The sequence below is a fragment of the Terrapene carolina genome, unplaced genomic scaffold (genome assembly GCF_002925995.2).
Source record: "Terrapene carolina triunguis isolate 2854851 unplaced genomic scaffold, T_m_triunguis-2.0 Scaffold131, whole genome shotgun sequence".
Lineage (NCBI taxonomy): Eukaryota > Metazoa > Chordata > Testudines > Emydidae > Terrapene > Terrapene triunguis.
This window is the reverse complement of record NW_020664482.1, coordinates 35,355,200-35,379,387: the sequence shown is the minus strand read 5'-3', so window position 1 is coordinate 35,379,387 and position 24,188 is coordinate 35,355,200. Positions and strand designations below refer to the sequence as shown.

At 40.5% G+C, this 24,188-nt stretch overlaps 1 protein-coding gene across 1 annotated transcript in view; it reads right to left on the bottom strand.

The window, feature by feature from the left end:
* DIAPH2 (diaphanous related formin 2) overlaps positions 1-24,188 on the bottom strand; it is an 887,225-nt gene that overhangs the window by 646,717 nt on the left and 216,320 nt on the right. The window contains exons 14-17 of the mRNA XM_024202840.2: positions 20,359-20,477; positions 16,374-16,438; positions 13,638-13,742; positions 4,678-4,965 (exon numbers count right to left, since the gene is read on the bottom strand). Coding sequence (XP_024058608.1) covers positions 4,678-4,965; positions 13,638-13,742; positions 16,374-16,438; positions 20,359-20,477 — 577 coding nt within the window. The remainder of the gene's footprint in view (positions 1-4,677; positions 4,966-13,637; positions 13,743-16,373; positions 16,439-20,358; positions 20,478-24,188) is intronic.

The following is a 24,188-nucleotide window of genomic DNA, read 5'->3' as shown; positions in this document are numbered from 1 at the left end:
TTGCACTATTTGTCCTTTGTAATAATACAAAAACAAGCGGGCAACTCAACGCTAAGTCCACAACTTAAAAATAGATAATATACAATACATTTCTTAAACAGCATAAAAGAACAGCAACCGACAAGAATTCATGCTGTAAATAAGACAGAGCTCAGCCAAAATAAATTAGACATTTATAAGAATAGCATTTAACATTAACAATGGCTATTGAGGAGGGGTGGGAGATGTTCTAAAAGATAATTTGTGTAACTGGTTAATGATAACTTAATGAAAAACCTCTGGTTTTGAAAACAATATACTTAGAATTTAATATAGACATAAAATGCCTATATTTTCTCTGGGTTTATAGCAGCAGCAATCTAGCTCTTCAGTTCTCTATGACAGACTATCAAGCACTGACACTGTCACTACTTTGGCATCAGCAACAGGAATTATTGCTTTTATTTCATAAAGCTGAGATGAAGCAGGAGAAAACTATATTGCTTGGCCCCAGTGACATCACTGTCAGTTATGAGCAATAATCTGAATTTCAAATACTTTTCTCTAAATATTATCAAAAAGTGGAGTTCATGCTGCAATTGTCTGTCCAGTAAAACAAACAGTGGTAATCACATAATACCACACAAGTTTACAATGCATTTTTTATTAGCACAAGGAGTAACCATTTGGGGGAACAAAGGCATCAGGATTTCTAAATTAAATGTAATTTAAGATTAAATGTATTTTAGATTACCAGATGCAGGCTACAATACTTTGATTCAACTCATTTTTGTGTCTATCACAAGTTTAATTAAAACAATCATGTAAGGGAAAGTCAAGAAGTCTAATGACAGCACAGCATGTAAAGGGTAGGATTCAAGCACTAAACTTCATTCTGAATTTCCTAGAATGAGAGCATTGCTAAATTAGTAAGCTCCTGGGAAGATTGAAAGTGTTGCATAACTCTCTTTAGTAACCTCATATACCCCCCCCTCCCCGAAATTATAAGGAATCGCAAGTAAAATATGATAAGACACCTGGATGATTTGGCACTCTGTAAATAGAGAGAATAGATCTATCTGCAACAGTGATATTAGCTACCTCAATACAGAAGCTTAAAAGGGAAGAATAAAGTGGTAAATAAGAGGAATCCAGAAACCACCTTCTTGTAGTAAAGATGGGAATGACCACAACCATTTATACTCTCACACAGACAATTTATTTAAACATAAAAGTATAGAAGGGATGAGAAAAGGGAACACTGTAAGAAAGGCCCAAATGTATTTCAAGATAGTCACTGAGTAACAAAAACAAAATTGAAAAGAATGCTTAACTTTTTATTTGGAGCTTGATGCTTTTTAAATATTTTAGTTTAAAGGTCAGTTTTTTAAACTCTGCTTTTTTTTTTTATTTTGTATAAGCTACATATATTTCAGAATTATTTTTAACAGCTCCAAGCATTCTATGTCTTCTGGCAAAACATTGAGGATGGTAAATAATATAAACTTATCATGGTAAATTATATAAATTCCTAATATATATATTTCCACTCAGAGGTTTTAAAGTACTGTATAGCTATATCAGCCTACTGGACCTTTTTGTTTTTTAAACCTTAATGGAACTTGCCACAGAACTGAAAGTATCACAGTGATCTGCAAATGAGAAGATACTGTTACAATGGGCCCAATTTGGTCCTCCTTCCAGAAGAAGGAAGTAATGTCATTTCACAACATCCCAGACTTCCAGTGGAGTGAAAGTTAATCTTACTTTGTAGTCTGCAACATTCTTGAGATCACACATTCAACCGATTAACTCCATGTGTGGAGATAGGGGCTCCTGGCTAGTTTTGCTCCGAGGGGCAGTAGACAAATACGTCAGGAGGGTCCTAATTCAGGAAGGTATTGAAAAAACATGGACTATTGCCATTTCACATATTAAGAAATGAGGCATTTGGATTAAGTAACTAGATCATGGTCACAGAGGAAATCTCTGGCAGAAATTAACCAAGATCTCTTTAGTCCCAGTCAAGTGCTATAACCCCAAGACCACCTATATAGTATAGGCGTGTAACTGCAGATGTTTTCCCACTGTATCTCACCACACAGAGGAAGCAATTTGAGAGCTGCGCTGGAGATGTGACTATTTGTCTCCCCATCACTTACGTGTGACTGGGAATGCGTCTAGAAAGGAACACTTTTGGTTATCCACTGATGTGTTCTATTTTGGGGCTGTTTTTGTAGGCTGATAGATTTGTGACAGTAGGCCACTGTTACGTATCATACTTGCATATTGCTATTGAACTATTTAGTAAAGAACATTACTGTCCAGTTAAAATTGTCCTTGTAATCTTCTTCACCCTCCAACAGTCGGTTCTGACAACCCAGGTCCCACTGTGCACCGCTGACTATACTGTCACAGCTTTTAGTACCTATCATGTGCTAAAACACTGTCTGCTCTCATTCAAATGCACGGTATTGTTAAGTAGAAAAGGGGCATGCACTGCCCACACCTAATCCATTTTAATGCCTGCAGAGTCTTCAGCACTTTCTTCTAGATGGGGCGTGATGGCCTGACTCCAGAGATCAGCACTGACTATGCAATTGCTTTTACTCCCAAAAACCAACCCAGAAGAAATTTAGAGGGCATGCATACATTCTACTGTTTGGTTATATATATATATATATATATGGAGATATACCTATCTCATAGAACTGGAAGGGACCATGAAAGGTCACTGAGTCCAGCCCCCTGCCCTCACTAGCAGGACCAAGTACTGATTTTGCCCCAGATCCCTAAGTGGCCCCCTCAAGGACTGAACTCACAACTCTGGGTTTAGCAGGCCAATGCTCAAACCACTGAGCTATCCCTCCCTCGATTCTTATTTACTCTTCATGATTATACTTATAATGAAGGCGAGTTACATCTCTACATTATTAGGTAATGATTTAATGTGTAGATAAAATGAACAAGTTGTTCTTGCATGTTCCACCATCCAAATAACAAAATATAAAAGATTTTATTTATCTAAACATTATAACTATATCTAAAATTGAAGTGATTTGTATTATACTTAAGGCCCTACTTAATTTGCGATATCGCAGAAACTGCAGATCCCACAATAGTGGGCTTCCATTGCAATTTTGGTGGCCCCACACACAATAAAGAACAGATGTTTTCTAACACTGTGGCTTTTACAACATATTTGATAGATTTTGCAACTGCCAGAAGTAAGGTAAACCTATTTTTTAGAGAAATGGTTTATCTTTCACAGTGACAGATATAGGACAAGTGTTGTTAAAGGATGTTCTGTGCAATTGACCACAGGCAACACAAATAAAAGTTATGCAAATCAAATTTTAGCCAAGTATTCCACCACATTCACAACGGGTGGCACAAACATATAAGCAATCTAAAAATAGAATACAACTCTGTTAATTTTCTTTAACCACACATACCTTAACAATGCATAATAAAACCACAGAGCATGCATGAAGTTTCCACTTAAATGACAAGTTGATTTTAAAATTATACTGTCACAGGGTGACTCGCCCCTTTAGGAGAGATGGGGCCAGTCATACCTGTACCTTAATTAGTTAGCTGCTTCCCAGCCTGAGGTAGCAGGACTAAGGAGGGTCAGGTGATAGATTGATGGACATCTGGACCTTACAAAAGGACTGAATGAGATCCATCTGGAGCAAGAACCCATAGGGACTGCACAGGCTCCCGTGGAAAGCCCCAAAACAGGGCTCTGTACCAGAACAGGGAAAGACAAAGCACAGATCCAGCAAGGGGCTGAGAACAGTAAGTCAGGGGAACAAGCCTGAGGGCCAAGTGCTCTATATCAGAGCAGGAAAAAGGACTCTCAAAGTAGCTCAGTAAGGGGCTGGGAACAGGTCCCAGAGGATAGGCTGAACAGAAGCCTTGAAGAGCAGAAGAACCTTTTTGTTTGTTTGTGACATTTTACTTGGAGTTTTGCTACCCCGAAAGAGGTTTAGAACCTGGCCAGAGGACTAAACCACAGTGCCAGCACAGGCTGGTGTCTGGAAACTGAGGATAGCAACCTCAGGGAGGGAAACTGAGGTAGTGAAGGCCAGCTCCACACCACACAACCAATGGGGGGTGGGGTGAAGGAGAGGATGCCACTACAGGGCAGCTACACCCCATGACAGATTCACTGAAGTGAGATTGTTTAAAAATCCTGTCCTTGAGATAGAAAATAATGGAAATATAAGCTTGTATACATCATTGACACAAAAAATATTAAAGAGTGTTTCTTCTAATATTAAATATTAAAGGTTGTTTCTTCTAAATTTCAAAAAAAATCTCAAGCAAACTTTTAAAAAAGATGAATGGATGAAGACCTAAAGCTACTTATGCTGTGAGATTATTGAAGGACAACCTTGGAAAACAGCACACAGCCAAAGCAAGCAAGTATTTTGACTATCATCTGAAGAAGGGGAGGATTAACCCGCAATGTGCTGGAGCTACAATCCACTTGCCCCAAACTGCATCATCCCCAAACCATGCCTCCCACAGATAGCCTTGTTCTAACCCTTGGTCACAGCATGAACAGATGGAATTCTCAGAGGGTTTGTTGTGGTTTTTTGTTTGTTTTTTTGTATTGTCTCCACAAATTTCACCCTCTTTTCTCTCAAAGACCGTTTTTCCCTCCCAATAAGAAGAAAAATACTTAGGTACCTTTGACCAATTGATTCTCTTCATAGAGACCTCAGGTTTATACTTTTTCTTTTCCTTCATTCCATAAGGCAGGGATGCTGGAGCTCCTGGAGGAGGAGGTATGCCCCCGAGAGGCGGTGGTAATGGAGGGCCACCAAAAGGAGGCGGTGGTGGAGGTACACCTCCTCCAGGCAAAGGAGGTGGAGGTGGAGGTGGAGGTGGGATTCCACCAGGTAATGGAGGTGGTGGTGGTGGAGGTGATGAAGGAGGAGCCCCTGATGTAGGCTGACCAGCTGAAAGTAATGGACTCTGAAATTTAAGCAGGATGAAGTTATTTTTTTTTTTAATTGCAAAAAATCTTTGATAAATAACTTAAACTGACCAGGCTATTTCTATGTCATATCTATTTCTACTTCAGGGTAACAATAAACACAGCATTTCTCGGATATCTACAAGTACTCAGAAAAAATTGTTTCTAAAACCTACCGTATTTATGACAAGTAACTTTTACAATTTGTACTTTAACGTATAAGCATTTCCCAGCCCTACTAATGTCTAAGATGACCATATTTTCTCCCTATACTTAGCAGTGTTTTGCCTGAATCATTGGCAAATAATGACATTAATTGGCTTCTGCTATATCAATAAAAATGCTAGGTTACCTACCTTAATAAACAGTTGCTGCATATTACACCACTACAGATTGCTTGCAGTGAAATAGTCCTTGTAGCTAACATTTAAATGAGTATCTTACCATCTTCACTATCATCATGATTACATAAATATCCTCCCCCACCCCCAAATCAGATCATCTAGGCATTCTAGGATGCCAAATAAACAAAAATCAACATTAATACTTACTAACACTAACCAGGTAGGGGGACAGTTTCAAAGACAAAGGATACTCAGGCACCACATTCCCATTTAAAATGTGCCTCTTAATCCAACACTTCTCTTAGGCAAGTTTCCCCCACCCCCCTTCCATTTTGCATTTGTCCAGGATCAGATAGCAAGTCACTAAGGCTAGGTCTACACTACCTGCCTGAATCGGCGGGTAGAAATCGACCTCTCGGGGATCGATTGATCGCGTCCCGTTGGGACGCGACAATCGATCCCCGAATCGACGCTCTTACTCCACCAGCGAAGGTGGGAGTAAGCGCCGTCGATGGGAAGCCGCAGAGGTCGATTTTGCCGCCGTCCCTACAGCGGGGTAAGTCGGCTGCGATACGTCGAATTCAGCTACGCTATTCGCGTAGCTGAATTTGCATATCTTAAATCGACCCCCCCCTGTAGTGAAGACGTAGCATAGGAGTGTCAGACTTAGAATTCAGAAACACATGGTTACCAACAGACCACTATTCCCCAACTTTTTCATAGTGGGTATAACTTTGGGATATTAAGAGAAATTGTTTAAAAGGAGGGGATCCCAATTGACAGTAGGGGAAAATAATGAAATACAGTTCTTGAAATGAATTAAACTTTAAAGCCTCCAATAAGAAAACGATTGAAGAAATTTGTTATATGCCATCATCATCCGCTGGATACCAATGAAAGCAGCAAAGAAACAAAGATGAAAACTAAACACTCACTTGACATGTATCCAGTAGGAATAAGAGGGTGGCCCTCTCCTACAAGCCTGGAAACTAGGGTATATAAACTGTGCTCAGGAGAGTTCACAGAATCATAGAACTGGAAGGGACCTCAAGAGGTTATCTAGTCCAGTCTCCTGCACTCAAGGCAACAAGAAGATGAAGAATCAAAAGTGTGACCAACGCTCAGACCAGCTGTGTGGAAAGCACTCGCCCCCATCCCAGGGTTAAGAGGATAACAAGAAGTGGTGAGATTTCATTTCAGAGGTATTTCCCCCTTCTTTAATGTAAGCAACCGCGGGTTATCTTGCTAAGTTTACACTCTCTAGTGAGATGTCCAGTATTTTAACAGTCTAAACATCTGCAAGTGATTAGTGCATCCACTCAGATATTTTTAAAATGCTAGTAATCCAGGAAGTACTAAAATTCTGATTCATAAATTATCAGTAATGTAATGTTTTCATCTGATCTAGCATGTTTCAAGGTGCAAGCAAAGTTTTATCTTGTCCTCTGGTTTTTAAGCACTGCGTAAAATATTTCTGTGCAACACTGATGACCACAGTTGATTCTCCTGAAACCTAAAGTCTAATATGTCAATATTTGGAAAGCCATGTATACATGCAATAAATTGACATGATAGAAAAAAATGTACTCTGGATTATCAGCACCTGAGTGAGACCCTTATCTATAGAGCAAACCATTTGCTGTAATCAAGATTTGATGTAGCAATTTGTGAGGAAGGTCTATGGCTGATGAATGAAATCTGTGTAATACTATGCTTTAGCATGAAATCCTTTCTCTGCAACTTGACTTATAGCAAATATACTACTTTTATGGTTCCATGGACATAATAAATCAAGTTATGACACATACTAATACAAGAATAAAAGTATGTATACTTTAATTCTGACAAGATGATATATGTGCTGTGTATGAATATATTGTAATAAGTATTTTCCTTCAGAAGAGACTTAGCACAGAGATTTTGACCACTTTCCGTGATTAAAGGTCCCATGACACTTGTGCAAAGGAAGAGATGTTCAACCAATTATGTTGCCCAAATTCAATTTGGGTAATTACATTCTGCTTTCCAAAATTCCACTCTGAAGTTACAAATGGAAAAACATGTTCCAATGTATAAAACATGCCTTTGGGGTACAGAAATGGATCCATAACATTTCTGCAGAACCAAGACTAGGTATATTAAGTTTAAATGACTCAATCATCTGTTTAGTAAATAAAAGGAATTAATCCAGATTATAACTAAATATAAACGAATATCCAGCAAACAGTAAAAATGTTATCTTAATGACATACAAAATATATTGTCAGTGAAAACCTCAAATTACTGTATAGCAGAATAGTAGTACAGACTAACAGCATCAATTTTACCTAAAAGTTGTTGTCCCAACTAGTCAGACCGCATCTAATTCCAGAGATGATATACAGTTAAACTAAAGTAACAGTTACTCATAGCTCAGGGAGTGACTGAATTTAGTTTTATACCACAGTGAGTTTACAATCTCAAACAAGAAGCACCCTCAAGATGTCATTTAAGGCTGATTAAGTACAGGGAATCCACAAAGAATACGCTTACCAGATATAAAAATTTTATTAAAGCTAATGTTAAAAAATATTACATAGTACATAGGTTGGGGAAAGTGTGTCTGTATATCTGGGGATAGTGCTTAGATTATCCACAAATACAAAATTAGTTTTTTAAATGTTATATGCTACATAGAATACATAATCAGCAATAACCCAAATTTAGGTGAATGGATACACTTAAGTATCCAGTTTAGATACAGTTTAGAAATTAGAATCCGAATACAGGGGTACATCACTCATGAAAAGTTGTACAGAGATTTGGTTGTGGAAAGCAAAATAGATCAATGGGTGGAGATTGTCCCAGTAATTTGAGAATTAGATTGGTTGTCCATTTAGAAAATACAATCCATGAGGAAAGTATTTATTACTTTCCTGACTGCGCTTCTCATCGGCACTCTAGCTCATCCCTCCTGGTATTGCCGATGTCCAGTGATGTGGTTCTATATGGATGTCCCTCGATCACCTGATGGCGTCTGACACCATGAGTTGCCGCATCAGCCGAGTGTAGCGTTGACTGATTCCACATTCTCTCAGCACTCGCTTGTTACTGGGGTCCCATGCACAAAAGGCTCTGACAGTGCATGTGTCTGGACCTGGTAACCCTTAGTTCTCAAGGTTTCGTTCAGAGGGGCATATTTCTCTACCTTTCGAGTTCCGGCATCATCGAGCTCCGGACGGGGTCCTGTTCTTGAACGGCACTGTGACGTCCACCATGATGATCTTCTTCCGGTCCTCGTTGGTGAGGATGATGTCTGGTCGCAGTTGGCTGTCGGTTCTGGGAATTGAGGAATTCACGGCGACCTTCCCTGGGTGGTGGGATAGCTCTGATCAGGCAATCTTGGATAGTGGGTTGTGTCGCAGCTGTCAAGCTCTCGAATGGGGCTTGCAGCTACACAAGATGTGGGGTAGCATCTCGTTGGCATAGCCGCACTTCCTGCATCACTTATTCCGACTCCCATGGTGGACGGCTCTGTTCAGTGGGATGCACTTGAGCCGGGCCCTGTGGATGAACTCCAGTTGGCAAATCGGGAGAAGCTGCCCCCGGGGAGGAAGTGGTTGCTGGCGTCCCACTTGCACGTCACCTTGAATGCCTTGCCCTGGTCCAGCTTCCGTTTCAGGTTTTCCACGTATTGGCAGCGGATGACATCCTTCAGGGTCCTCTCCAGCATGGGTCTAGCTCTCAGAGTAATGATAGCGTGATCTGTATTCTTCACCTGTGGCACCAGGAAACCCAGATCTTGGCGTTTCTCGCACCAAGTCCAGTGGCAACCGATATGCTTCTCCAGTCATCGCGTAGCATTGCGGCCACAAGTCCAGAGCAAAGCAAAGTCTCCCTGTCTCTTCCAATTTCACCTTCCAGTGAGCCACTTAGGTAGGTGGCGACATCTTGGCTGGAGGAGGTCCTGGCGATTCACTTCTTGACAGCATCCTGCAGAGCACACTCTGCAAGGTTCCTCACCATGGTGTCCGGGCACATCAGAAGACGTGAGCGACGATGGCAATGTCGCACAGATCACCCATTCGAGGGACGTTGGTGCCGCCTTGCCTGTGCAAAATGTACACCAGTTCATTGCTGGCCCTCTGGGGAAGAAACATCCACTTCTTCACCAGCTGCCGGATGGTGCTCTCTGCCTTGTTCAGAGGTACCTTCGCCACAGCAGATCCCCTCAGGACGAATGAGATACGGGGGATCAGGAAGGTGTACAAGGCATTGACTTTCTGCCATGGTGCCGATAGGGAGGAGTCGATCCTGGCCACATCTCATAGGATCTCCGCGATGGTATCCTCAGGTGTCTGCTGGACGTGGAAACCCGTTGGCGTACAAAGACGTTGGTATGCTTGCTTGTCCTCGAGGAAGATGATGGGTTCAGCCTGGATCTGAGAAGACGTTGTCTGGACTGAATCCCTTCTTCTGCCATCAATATGCAGGGATTCACAATTCCTGGCATTGAAGCGGAGTCCCATCCAGTTGACAGCCTGACTGGTGATGGCAAGCATTTGTTGGAGACTCTTGGGGTTGTCTGCGATCAGGACCAGACCATCTGCATAGGCCAGGATATTCACTCTGCTGTCATATAGATTGAAACCACCTAGACTGCTGGAGATCACTCGAATGAGCGGCTCCATGGCTAAGTTGAAAACGATGCGGCTCAGGGGACAGCCTTGCTACATGCCGCTACCGATAGGAATTTTGGGCGTCTCTCCTTCCATAGAGCGGATGGTGCTGGTGCAGCCTTCATACTGTTCCCAGATCAGTTGGAGAAAGTTTTCAGGCATCCCAAACTCTCGCAGCGTGGCAAAAATGTGCTGGTGAGTCATCAATCCAAAAGCATTAGCCAGGTTAAGCCATGCTATGGCACATTGCCGCCGTGCCCTCCTGGCCATGTGGATGGCAGTCTGGAGGACAAAGTTGTGTTCGTAGCAGCCTTCACATGATATGAAGCCTTTCTGGATGGAGCTGATGGCTCCTCCGTTCACCGACCAGTCTGTGATCCTAGCCGTGAGGCAGCTGACATACAGTTTGTACATGGTGGAACAAAGAGAGATAGGTCTCCAGTTGTTGGGGTTGTCTTGCTCGCCTTTCTTGTAGATGAGCACCATCATAGACATCTTCCAGGAGCTGGGAGTATGGTGGAACTGTTTCCATTTGTTGAAAATGGCAGTTAGTACCACATAACCGGGGGCGCATTTTTTCAGGAAGTTGTAGTGAATGCCATCTTTTCCCAGGGCTGTATTTTTGGTCTTTGTAAGTCTGGCCTCTACTGCCCATGATGTAAAGTCTTGTTTCAGGTCCTCTTCACAGTCAACCTGGGGTAGGGAATAAAGGCACTCTGGACACTGCGCATCATTCTGAGCTACATGGTCAAACACCCCTTTGAAGTACGAGAATAGTCTCTCGGATGGGATTGCGCAGTAGGGTGAGGGCCCATCAAGGATCTCGCTCATAGCCTTAGGGCGGTTTGACCGGTAGAGCTTCTGAAACCTGGATGCTGCTGCTGGGTCGTAGTGACGCCTGATGTTCTTTCTCCTAGCTTCCTTCATGTTGTTGTGGTTCTGTCTGGATGCAGGAGCTATGTGCGCAGTCGGTGTGTTCTCCTGAGTTCCCTTCCTCCCAGATACGATTTCTGCAGACAGATCTTTAGTGAGTCTGTCTACAAGGAGGTCAAAGTCCTCAAAGGAGGCTGTCCTCGCCAACTCCTCCATCCAAGCGGCTTGCCGTGGTGTGGCAGCACTCACTAGGGGCTGCTGCTATTCCAGCTGCTCAATCTCCACAGGCTCGGGCTGGAAAACTGCTGTGGGATTAGCCTGCTGCCTTTTTCCTCCCGGTGTGAAGAACTCCATTCGGCCAGATCTTCTGGAATGAGGGCAGTGTCTTCCCTTACCAATTTTAGGGCAGCACTGGTCCTTTTACGAAGGACAGTTTTAGAGGCAGCAGTACTGTCCCTTTTAGGGATGCGGTCTTGCGTGGGAGGGTCCTTCTGTGGATGCGTTCTGCCTGGGTGGACCATGGTGGAGTGTGAGACATTCCGGGGTTACCTGTGGGGGGCGGGGGGGCGCTGACTCTTCTGACGATGGCATTGTGCGGGACATACTGCGAGGAAGCACTAAGCCATCTAGAGAGGGAGTTGCCTTGCATAAGCTGCGAGGGAGCGCCGATCCTACTCTTGGCAGGGTCCAGCTTAGGGATTTTCGAGGCAGCGCTTACTCTTTCAATGGTCGTATCCAGGTGGGTAGTCCCAAGGGCAGGAAGTCCTTTCTTCAGTACATGGTTGGACCAGCTTTTCACGCTGTGGCTCTGGGGGAGTTGGTTGGGATGCAGTAGCCAGAGTGTTTGGGAAGTCGGAAGCCGGAGCATGTACTGTTTCTGCTTTCGGAGCAGAGATGGGGTGGCGGAAACATAGACTGGTAGAGTTGGACTCTTCCAATTCAAGATGTCCTTTGCAGGTGATTTGATGAGACTTACATTTCTTCTGCGTCTTGAAAGGCAGGTCGCAGAGGGCACACCGGAAGGCGAGTTGCTTGCTATGGATTTTCTTGAGGTGTCCGCTGAGTCCGCCAATGTACTGGAATCCTTGGACCGGATAGCAGAAGGGGCAAAGGAGTACGTCCGTAGGGAGGGGATACTGGAGATAGATGCAATCGTTCTCTTTTTCATCTCCCTCTGTTGGATGGGCTTCAATCATATCAGCGGATTCGCTAGATTGTTCTCATTGCTCTGGGAGAGGAGTATGGAGAGGTTCAGTTGGACAGACATCTAGTGAGATGTTGAGGTCCCACTGTGGGGTTTATGAGGGGAGGCTGGTTTTACCAGTTGGAGTACCTTCCAGCACAGCAGGACAATGACCAGCATAAGGATCCTGGGCAATGGAGGAAGTGGAAGAAGTTCTCCATCTAGCATCCTTCTCCTGAAGAGCAGGCGAGATGTTTGTCCTGGCTGTGATGTCCCAGAAGGCCGTCCTCGAGGTGCAAGATCTCCCTGCAGCAGAATCTCCACGGGTTTTCTTCAAGGAGGTTCTGCTTTTCCAATCGATGCTGCTCATCTGCGATGTCCTGGAAGCGCTGAGGGTCTTCTTAGAGGCTATTCCTGATGGGCATTCCGTGGAGCAGCAGCGGTCCGAGAAGCAGCTGAAGGTTTCTGTGGAATCGGCAATGGAGCGATCGTCTTCTCAATCTGCCCTGGAGTCTCCGAATGCAGCATAAAGATTTTCTTTTGAAGCAGTAGCAGTAGAATCCATCTTCAAAGTGGTAGTCTTCCTCAGGATAGCAAGACATGTCTTCTAGAAGGTGCACTTTCTGCCTCAGTAATTAAACTGATAACAACAGCTACTACGCTTGATCTTAGCCATAAATAAAATATATTGCAATATAAACTGATCAATCAGCCACCGTGATTAGTTTGTGTATATCTGTTTTTTGTTTTAATTTTCTGATCCAACAGGAAGGTTTGCTTGACATTATGTACCATGGAAAAGTGTGCTTATTCACTCACGGGGGGGGAGATTTCAGCTAGAATCTACATTTTAGCACTTATGGTAGGAACGTCTGTAAAATATACTTTAAAAATTATATTAAATTATTTTAAATAATTAAAATTAGTGACTTTTTTGAATATAATTGGAAGAAAAAAAATGTCATGAGTTCAAATTTCTCAAAACTTCATGACATTTTAGCCTCAATAAGCAAGCCAGCTATGACAGGCTTGTCATACACTTACATTTGAGAAAATATATTATTTCCATTAATCTTGCCAACATGCTCAGAGACCATCTGATTGCCATATCTGGGGTCGGGAAGGAATTTTCCCCTCGGTCAGACTGGCAGAGACCCTGTGGCTTTTTTTGCCTTCCTCTACAGCATGGGGCACAGATCACCTGCAGGTTTAAACAAGTGTAAATGGTGGATTCTCTGTAACTTGAAATCTTAAAACTTGATTTGAGGACTTCAGTAACTCAGCCGGTGGTTGTAGGTCTATTACAGGAGTGGGTGGGTGAGGTTCCGTGGTCTGCAGCATGCAGGGGGTCAGACTACATGATCACAATGGTCCTTCCTGGCCTTAAAGTCTGAGTCTATCCTGCATGCTCTTGTAGAACCAACTCATACACATTTGTCAAGTAACACCCTGTGTACTCTACTTTTAAAATCAATCTGAATTATTTAAAAGAAATTTTCAAATTGTCACCAGACACAATGCTCTTGGTGATAATTTTTCTTTCATTTCAACGATATAATTTTCTACTGTGGAACTCACCGTGACATGACAAAGTCTATATCTCACTTCATTACCTGGGTTCGTAGCTGTTGGATTTCTGTTTCAAGCTCTTTGATTTTCTCCTCTCGTTTCTGAAGTTCAGCCTGTGCCTCTTGTCGAGCCGTGAATTCTTCATCAAACTGCAATGATTACCACCACAAAATCATTCATCCATCTATGCTCACACTAAATACAGTAGTTTAAGGCTTTAAACAATAGGGTGAGTAAAGCAATAGAAGCATTTGTGGCTCATATTGCATGACCGATTGGAAAACTACAGAAAACACAATTCTTCTGGTCACTAAGAATTCACAACAATGTGTATAGATCCAGCTACACCACAAATTGTTGTTGTAAACTTGCAGAAAAGCTTTTTTCCCCCCAGCACTTTCCAAGTTGTAACCTTTTAAACACCTTTTGATCACTTTCATTTCCTCTGAAATGACATGAAGCTGAAATATTAAAAGTAACTTGAGTATTCTGGAATGTCATTACATACCATATTAAATATGGCCTATGGATAACCAGTTGCAATGGCCTATGGATAACCAATTCTAGTTATGAATGGGTGTAACAATTCTAAGGGGGACTTTTACATTCCAAGAAGTTTTTGTTTTGCTTTTTTTTAAAAAAAGCAATCTGACTGGAATAAGCTTTTGTTCTCACATAGATTCTAGGAACATTATGTTGTGTATTATTAAGTTACTGCAAGGTGCACTTTAATTTGCCCCACACCAGAAACAAAACACATTCTCGATTAGAATTAAAGTAATATATCTGAAGATAAGTATAATCTCTCATTGTTGAAGATTAACAATATTGCTTCAAACTGCAATCACTGCTGCAGATGGCATAGTTTAAAAGGAGTGACTTGCAGTCCTATACTTTTATATTTACAAAACTTAAAACTCATTGACAGAAGTAAATGGTGTAGAGCTGCATGTATGTTAGAAGAGTTGGGTTCTCAAGATAAATAAATTAAGAAAGATCTACATCCTGGGAGATTTTGAGGATATCTAAATACAGAGAAACAAGAAATGGAGATCTTCAATACATTCTTCCATGTCTAATCTGACAGATGAGGCCACTTTGCAGATTTGCAACTATATCCAAGCATTGGCACACTCTTGCTAAATATACAGTTAATATATAGTGAAGATACAGGTCTGCAGCTCATGATGTAATGTTTCCCCCAAATTTAATAAAGGTCATGTTCCAGGTACACATGATTTTTGGCCCCTACATGCCACGAAGCAAGCAAAGCCCAGTCTGAAATATTACCATTTTCTAAATTTGGTACTGAAACTATTTCTACTCTAATGGAAGTTTTTATTTTGGCTTCCTTTAGTAAACTTTTTTAAATGATTATCAAAATCCCTTAGGAGGAATTTTCTAAAGACAACCAATCAAGCCAAGTGGAATGCTTCACATGGAAATAATTTTAAGGCCCGACAATCTACTCCTAATAATGAAAAGAAGGGCAAAATCATTTCTATTAGGTCTTTTTTATAACTTAATTGACATCTTTAGAAATATATTAAATCACAAAGATTAACATTTAAGAAATACTTGTTCTGAGATAGCAGTGTAAGAATGCTTTTAGGATTGAATTGGAGTGCTCTCCTGACTATTTACTACCACTGAAGGAATGTAGGCATTTTGTTGCCATTATACAGATATGTACTGTCCACCCATAGAGTCAATAACAGTAAAGGATCCTAAATTGTACTTCGGTTTCCTATTGAATCTGATTTAACTTTACCTTGCTGAAGTAGAAAGATATGGATCTAGACAGCCTTAAGAGAGAGCAATGAATTAAATTGCTAGACTTTTCCTATAATTAACTGTCTCTTCCTGTATTCTAAAGACAGTTAATTACAGGAAAACCTGAAAAAATTATCTGAATTTAGTCCAGCTCATGTTCATCTGAGAGGTTCATTCTCCAGAAAGAACATCATTGTACTTAATCCAGAAAGAATCATAGAATATCAGGGTTGGAAGGGACCTCAGGAGGTCATCCAGTCCAACTCCCTGCTCAAAGCAGGACCAATCCCCAAGCAAATTTTTGGCCCCGATCCCTAAATGGCCCAGGATTGAACTCGCAACCCTGGGTTTAGCAGGGTAATGCTCAAACCACTGAGCTATCCCTCCCTCCCCCACAGGAAAGTGAAAAGAGAGAAAACAGCTTCAGCTAATCACAGTCTAACTTTCATGAGAAATAAGACTGAAAGTTCCATCATTTCCTTTATACCAAGGGAACTGACTGAAGACTAAAATTAGTAGATACACTTAAACACCTCTCAAAACTCCAAGGAACCTTCTAGTGCTTAAACAAGTGAAAGCAGAAGGAAATAAAGCAATCTTTTCCACTACTTATATCGAAGTACAGTATATATTACATATTTGAAATAAACAAAACATGCTGAACAACTCAATTACCCATCTCTATTCTTTCTGTATACAGAGATAATATACTTGACAACGCCCCCAAGAAAAAACAAGTATAGGATAAGCTCTACAATACATGAGATTTTTTTTCCTATTGTTGTCCGAAGCTAATGTACACTAGCAGCTAAGAACAGTAGACTTGATGTATCAAATCACTTCTGCAGTAAGGATACAAATCATGTAGTAATGCTGCCAAATATTGATCACAACAGCAAATCAGTTTCTCTATCTAAGCCGAAAGGTGGGAAAAGGTTTTTGATGCATGTTTTAATCAGAGATTTCCAGTTGTCTACATCTTAAATTATAATGAATTGTGATCTTACCTTTTTGGAAAATTCTGCTGCTTTTTGTTCACTTTCTTCTACTTTTGCTTTGTCCACACATGCATCTAAAAGGATAATTACCAAGACAAAATTGGGTAAGACAGTAAGCGCTACTAAGTAATAAACAAATACACATATTTTCAAAGTACAATGAATTGCTACGGAAGCAAATTCCAGCGTTTCACCTCTGCATTTTTAGTCTTCCAGAGGACTAAATCTTTCTTGAACCCTTCCTCCTTTCCCTATGTCTCTTGAATAGACACACAGCTATAAAATTTCTTAGAAATCTGATGTTAATCCTATATGTTTTGCCTGTTGCTCAGAAAAGCGCATTTACTTTCCAATAATTACTTAAGTTGTAACATTCTCATACAAAGTACAGCAGTCTTTAACACACTAGATTTTATATGAGGTAATTTTTGCCCTTCTCATTTTCATTTGATTTTAAATGTAAATCAGTATGGAAATTCGCCCCTTTAATCAAGTTTTCTACCTTAGTACAGCCATCCCTTTCTGCAGTTAGGCTGGAGAACGCCCCTTTAACATATTGAGAACACTCCTTTAACATATGAAAGTTGTATATGTTATGTTATTTTAAGTAAAGATTACCTTGAAGGCTTTTAAAAGCAAATTAGAACATATATTTTTATGATTAATTCCTAGCTGTTACAGAATATTTTTCAGAAGATCTCGAATCGCTGTACAAAGCAAATCACCATCATTATCCCCATTTTACAGACACAGAAGCTGAGGCACAGGGAGGTGAAGTGACTTGCCTATAGTCCTGATCCAGGGCCATATCCACTAGGCCCACTGCCTACCTCCATTATGGCTTAATGTTAATTTCCAATTAAATCTTTCCCTTTGTTGAGTGAGTTGATGTTTGTTTAAAAAAAAAGAAAATCACTCAAACTTCCTTATTTTCTAGTATTAGAACGGAGAATTATTTCTCAAATTAAGATATGGTAGAACAGAAAAAAAAAATCCTCCTCTCCCCCACTACATAACACTGGTAAATAAACTCCCAAAATATGAGAGCTTCTTAAAAGTCAATACTCTTTAATTACATGACTGAGGAACCAAAGTTCTCAGATTTGTGAATCGTCTAATTGCTTCAGGTTTGAAAATGAAAGTTTGATTTCTAATTCACTAGGTCAACAGAAAAAAAATCAATTAAGTGCATTAGCCACCCTGAATAGATTTTAAAACTACAAGAGATACAACAGGAAAATTGTCACCTTTGATTATTTTTCTGTAAAGTGCCTAGCACTCATTTGCTAGCTCAACTTATTGATAAACGGAGCAAAAATATTTCATAGTTACAAGAAAATTTATTTAGGTTGTGACTCTACAGATGATCACAGTGGGAAGAGAGCAAATTTTTAATTAGCTTCCTACATCCCATGTCTAGCCTCTTAAATATTTAAGATTACAGGTTATCATTTCCATTCAGATTAATTACTAGCATCTGTTGATGTTAAGAGTGAGGAAATATTGGCTCCCCATGGGTCACAGGTTCTCCACTGCACAATGACAAAAAGGAAGAGCAGCAACTCTGTTGCATTCTCCTATATGGACCCAGACAATGTATTCCGTTCCCACAACATGCAGTTGAGGCTCCATGTCCTTTGGAGGACATGGGAGGAGGTAAAACAAGGGTTTTGGTTTCTGAGAACCAGTAAATTTCTGCACAGTAATCTTCTCTAACAGCACTTCTGACAACCCTGCAATAGGGTGCAGGTGCTAGGAAACTGACATTGGCAGCATAGTAAGAAGAAAATAGAGCAGTCAAGTGGAGGGGAGTTGTTCACAGTTCTGCTCAAAGACAACACCTCCTATCACCTTCTTCACTGCACATCACCATTCTCAAAATGAGAGGACTAACTTTGCAAGTGTTAACAACTATATTTTTTAATGTATGTTTTCCCCTCCTGTGCATTTTTCACCACAGAATAGTAGCACATGAATCCAGGGCTCCACTTTGCTTGAAGTACTGGAGACGTTACTCACTTTGTGAGAACTCCAGTTACTTCTAGAGTTCTTCAAGAAGTGTGTCCCTGTGGATGCTCCACCTCAGGTACACCTGTGTCCTGCTCCTTTGATCGAGATTTTTGGTAGTGCCCAGTCAGCCCAAGCATGTGCTCCACATATCCTCATGCCCCGCACCAAGGCTAAATGGGGCTGTGCACACAAACTGCCCTCAGTTCTTTCTCTACAGCTAAGTCCCCACAGGGACATCCTGATGCAGAGGGGAAGAAGGGTAGGTAATGGAGCACCCACAGGGAAACATCTTGAAGAACTCCATTTACAAGGTGGGTAATCTCTTCTCCTTCTTTGAGTAGTGCCCCTGTAAATGTGCCATTCCAGGTGACTCTGAAGCACTACCCCCGCACGGAGGTGGGAGGTTCAGACCAGAGTCCAGTACACAGGAGAGAGAACTAGACTGCCTACAGCAGAATCTGATCTTGCTGCTGGCACCAAGGCATAATGATTAGAGAAAATATTGACAGAGGACCAAGTTATCATTCTACCAATGTCTGCAATTGGTACATCCTTAAGTAAGGCTATAGATGTAGATACTGCTCTTGTGGAATGTAGTATCACTGTCAAAGGGGGTAGAGAACATGAGTTGCTCCCTCATGCTGAAGAGTGTAGGGAGCATATGCAAGCCAAATGTGCACTGCTACCAAAAATCTATGATCAAGGGCACAGGCGCATCTGAAGTGAAGCACCCACAGTGACACTACTCAAAGAATAACTTCCATTATTATGGCAGATACCTGAAGTATGATTAGGCCCATTTGCTGGTATAACCAACTTAAAAACTTCATATGGGGCACATGAACAACATTCCCTTACATATAAATTTCAACTCCACTAATGATTTGATCATCTAAAATCTGAAGTTTGGGACTATTCTTACATAATATAACAAAAGTGTGTTCATTTTTACGCTAATGTGAACAATGCAACTCAAATGTGATCAATTGAAGACTATCATAACTAGCCTGGGGAGGATTAGATTTTTATTGTTAAAGTTGATTTCACCATACACAGAAACCCATATTCTACCCTATTCCGTATCCAGCTCCTGTCCCCCATGCCAAACTCCTCACCCTTCTGCATTCTGGATTCTAGTCAGGCTAGTTCCTTTACCTCCATTCCACCTGGGTGTCACCAGGTGGTTATGGAGAATGCAGGCGAGACTGTTGCCCTGGTCTCCGTTTCAGTTCCTGATGAGTATCAGCAATTGCACACATCCCACACAGCCCTGCAATCAAGTCAGTCTCTCTAGACCAATAAATATTTAACTAGTTATTGATACTAAGTGGAACAGTATCAATTTGGGGTATGCATCCCAGAATAGCTATTAGCCCGGTGGTTAGGACATTCACTTCAGATTTGGTAAACCCAGATTCAAGTCCCTGCTCCCAATCAGGGAGAATAAGGACATAAATGTGAGTCTCCCACATCCAGGTGAGTGTCCTAACTATTGGACTACTAGCTATTCTGGGGTGGTCTCTATCCCTCTCCTGATTGTTGTTGTTTTTTTTCCTCCTCCTCTTTTTTTGTGAAAACTGTTGGAACATCTTGATTTCTTACTGATGCAGAATGAAAACGAATACCAAAACCTCAAAAGTTTTCACAAAACAGATTTTCTATTTTCCAGCCAGTTCTAATTATAATCTAGGTGGCACTTCGACCATTGCGCTCAATAAAACAATCTAACTTTCCAGGCATATCTGCCTGAACAGTCTATGCAATATATTTTCACTGTAAAATGTGTTGCTGTTCTAGAAGAATATGATTACAAGCTATACAATGGAGCTCTCAACTTCTAGAAAATTTGAGTTCATTCCCAAAACCACATATTAAAAGTTACAGAGTTCTGTTTTTGGAGTATGAAGAGAACACTTACCTTTAAAAATATTTATTTTTCTAAAATAGAAAGAAACCAAAGACAAGTTACTTCAGTTTTACATACCAATAAGGTGGGTAAAGTCTACATCCAATCTTCCTCTACATTTAAAATCTGGGTCCATACCACTGCAGTGCAGTACTATCTGTGAAATGCATTCTTCAATTATCTTGTAATACTGAGTTCTGATGATAGAAAAATACACATCAATGTATATTTAATATAATGGAAACAGGGCATATAATTTATGGAACAGAGAAAAAAGGTTAATTATAACTTCTAATACCTGAATTAAAGTTGTCAGAAGAAAAGACTGGGGGGAAAAAGGCCTTGTGTGTACATTGTCTATTAAATTGCTACTGTCATTCTCATAAAGAGATGTATGAAATAAAAATCCAAAGTTTAGATCTCTGAAAAATGAAGTAATATTTTTAAACCCAACATGGCAGTTCACATGGTCCATGTTCTAGTTTCATTTCTGTCTCCTGGATCTCTGTTCAGATTCTTGTTTTGCAGTTGGTATCTCACTTTCTTTACACTTTGGAAAATAAAATGATAGGTACCCTATTTTGTCCTTCCCACCTCCTTCATTACCACTTTTGGTCATTAATTGGCAACAAACAGCACTACACCCACACACACACAACTAATTCTTATTTCTAACATTTCTAAATATAAATCTAAAAATGTTGTCAGCTACCAAATATGAAAAAAGATTGGGTATTAAGTCATTTTATGGGGTTAAGCCCTCTTACATTTTTAAACTACTTTAATTCCTTAAAGAAGCCTAAGATATGATGTCACGTTAAGGAGCTAAAAACAAACAAATCATTTGAAATTCACACACCATTTAAGTGACTCCAAATGAAGGACGGAACTATATACCGACTCAATCTGTAGCAGCTGTGCAAGAACACACTTTTTCAGACTGATAAAAGTATAAGGTCAAAAGAGAAGTTAAATTTGAAAAGATTTTCAGGATTTATGTTTGGACATTACCTTTTTAGAACTTGTATTTTTGAATCCAAGAAAACTGATATGTGATTTCTGACCATTGCTCTTTTATTTCTTAACATTGTTTTTTAATGTAAGTTTACACAAGATTTAAAAAAAATGGAGTTTGGCTCCCTAAATCCATGTTTAGGCAACCAAAACAACTGACCAGTCTACAGCTACTCTGAAGCACCTGGCATTGGCCATTGTCAGGAGACAGGATACTGGGCAAGAGAAACCTTTGGTCTGACCCTGTATGTACATTCTTATGTTCTTAACTCTCACTGTGTACGTCTTATTTCCTTAGCTTAGTGTGAGTTGTTTCAATATGACACCAGCTGAATGTGGAGATTTGCAGTATTTCACTTCTCTTCCCTCATCCATATACCATATGTAAGAGTGTACTGCATCTTTACTAGTGGATTTTCTAAATTCTATTTGGAGGACAGACTTACTTCTTAACTCTCCCATTATGTTTCAATTATTAGCTTTGTTTAATTTATTTTTTTTCTTGTAACCATGTATTTATGAGCCATATGTTTTTAAAAAAGCATTTTAACTTAAACTTAATAGCCATACTAATGGAGCTAATAGAAGCAATGTAACATATGCCCATTAGACTAACATTTCTTAGATAGGTAGCGAAGGGCTGACCAAGTGTTGTTACAGTTCTTCTAGATACAGTACAACCTCAGTTACCCAATCTCGATTTTCTGAAACATGGACATGCCTCCCAATACTACTCACACTGAAATAAAAACTGATTTGAATTTCAAGTGTCTTATAACATTAAGTTCATATTAGTTATACTCTGTACTCTGTACATTAAACTATTGCCATCAAACTATTGTCTAAAATTTAGGGCATTTTGGGGGCAAATTACTGTAATTATTTCAGACTGACAGTCCTTGAATCATTTAAATTTCATCTGGAAGTTAATAGGATTACAATGAACTTTCTCAGCCCAGCTGAGAAAAAAACCACGTCATAATGTAATTCAAGACTAATACATATGCACAAGGTCAAATTAAGATTAAAGAAGCAATCTTAATTCTGCTATTTTCTAGTTTGAGTGATGGACTTTAATTCTTTTAATAGTTTTTTTTTCCTGTGTAATTTCAAAGTATTTAAAACTCTGTGTGGGTCATGATCAGATTCTGAACCATACATGTTTGGTACAATCCACCTGCAAAGCAGTGTGGCTAAAAGGATTAGACCTGGGACCAGGGCCGGCTCCAGGCACCAGCCGAGCAAGGTTGTGCTTGGGGCGGCAGATTCTAAGGGGCGGTTTTCCCTCCAATCCTTTTTTTTTTTTGCTTTGCCGTTCCAGCCGCCCCACAGGTTTTTCTTCTTTTTGGTTCGCCGCTCCGGCCGCCCTGTAGGGGGCAGCAGTGCAGAGGAGGGAGGAGGGAGGCATCCTGCTGGGAGCGGGCTGCGCGCTCCATCTGCCCCAGCCGGTGCCCCGCAGGAACAGTCATACTGTAGACCAAGTTCTATTGCAGCTCCACCAGATGTGACTCACTCAACCTATTTTTAAATAGGAGGAATATATGTGCCTGCAGCCTAATTAAGGGGATATGAGGTCTTGCTCAAAAATAGGCGCTTCTGAAGTGAACACAATCATTGACACTAGTCAGTGGAAAGTATCCTTCTGGATCCCAGCCAGGCACACCTTCCTCAAAACCAAAGGAAACAGCATTGCTGCTTTCACTCTATGTCCTCTGTCTGGAGCTCTTGCTCTGTGCCCTCCAAATAGGAAGCTAAGTGGAGCTTGGGAGCAGGGATGTAAAAACTCCCTAGCATTGGAGCACACTCAGCGAAGATGGAATGTTAGAGATTTTAACAGCAAGCCTCTAGCAAACATCGATGGAGCATGTGCAAGTGGCTACTTCCAGAGTCTGATAAACTTGGCCTATTCTAGAGGGATTTTCATAGGGAAAGCAAAAAGTCTGTTCCTGACCCCAGGGCCACAACTCTGTTCCAAATCAAGAACACATTAGAGCTTCTCAAAGAAACATTGTTCTTTTTGGTTTGGTTGGTTTTAACATTGGTTGCCAAAACAACCTATTTTTTAACCCTAACCTGATTCCCAGAAGTACTTAAATAGTTTTGCTGGAAACCTTAGTTGAAAAGTCAGTTAATGACAAAATCCCAGAAGGGAAAATTTCAGCTTGAACAGTGGAAGTTTTGCAAAATTTATGAGCAACTGGAAATGGGCTCATAATTTTGAAAATGCAGATTACTAACTATTATCATCTAAGGTAAAACTAGTAAGTTTTTAAGGATCACTATTTGCTGTGATTGGTTGTCAGCCTTTATTAGCAACAGTACAAATACATGATCAGTTACAACATGTTAATTTCTCAGAAACTGTACTGTGAGCACACACAGTTCTCTATTGTAACGTCTGTAATCTCTCTGTGCTGACGAACCGTTTTTAAAATTTTAAACTTGTTTATCAGCAACAAATGTTACACCTCAACTTCACACTCCATTTAGTTGAACCAGAAAAATCATCTCAAGTCTAACTGAAGGAAATATTGCAGAAAGAAAAGAAAATGGAGCTGTCACACTAGTAAAAAAAAAAAAAAAATAGTTTAGGGAAATTTAAAAAAAAACCTCTTCCAATAATTTCTCTCTCTCATCCTTACCAACCAATTCCCTGTATTTTCTCTACAAACTAGAAAAGCACCCGTTACCTGGAATAACTGACATGTATTTGTAGTTGTATGATTTAACAATATGAAAACACCAATTCTCCTGCCTGATTCAGTATTATGCTAGGCACTTGATATGTAAGTAATAACAGCTTACACTCTAAGGACGCAATATACAGTTGAAAGGGGAGGGAGATGCTTTGAAATAAAAACATGTACAAAAAACGTGTTGTAGATTTTCTGAAG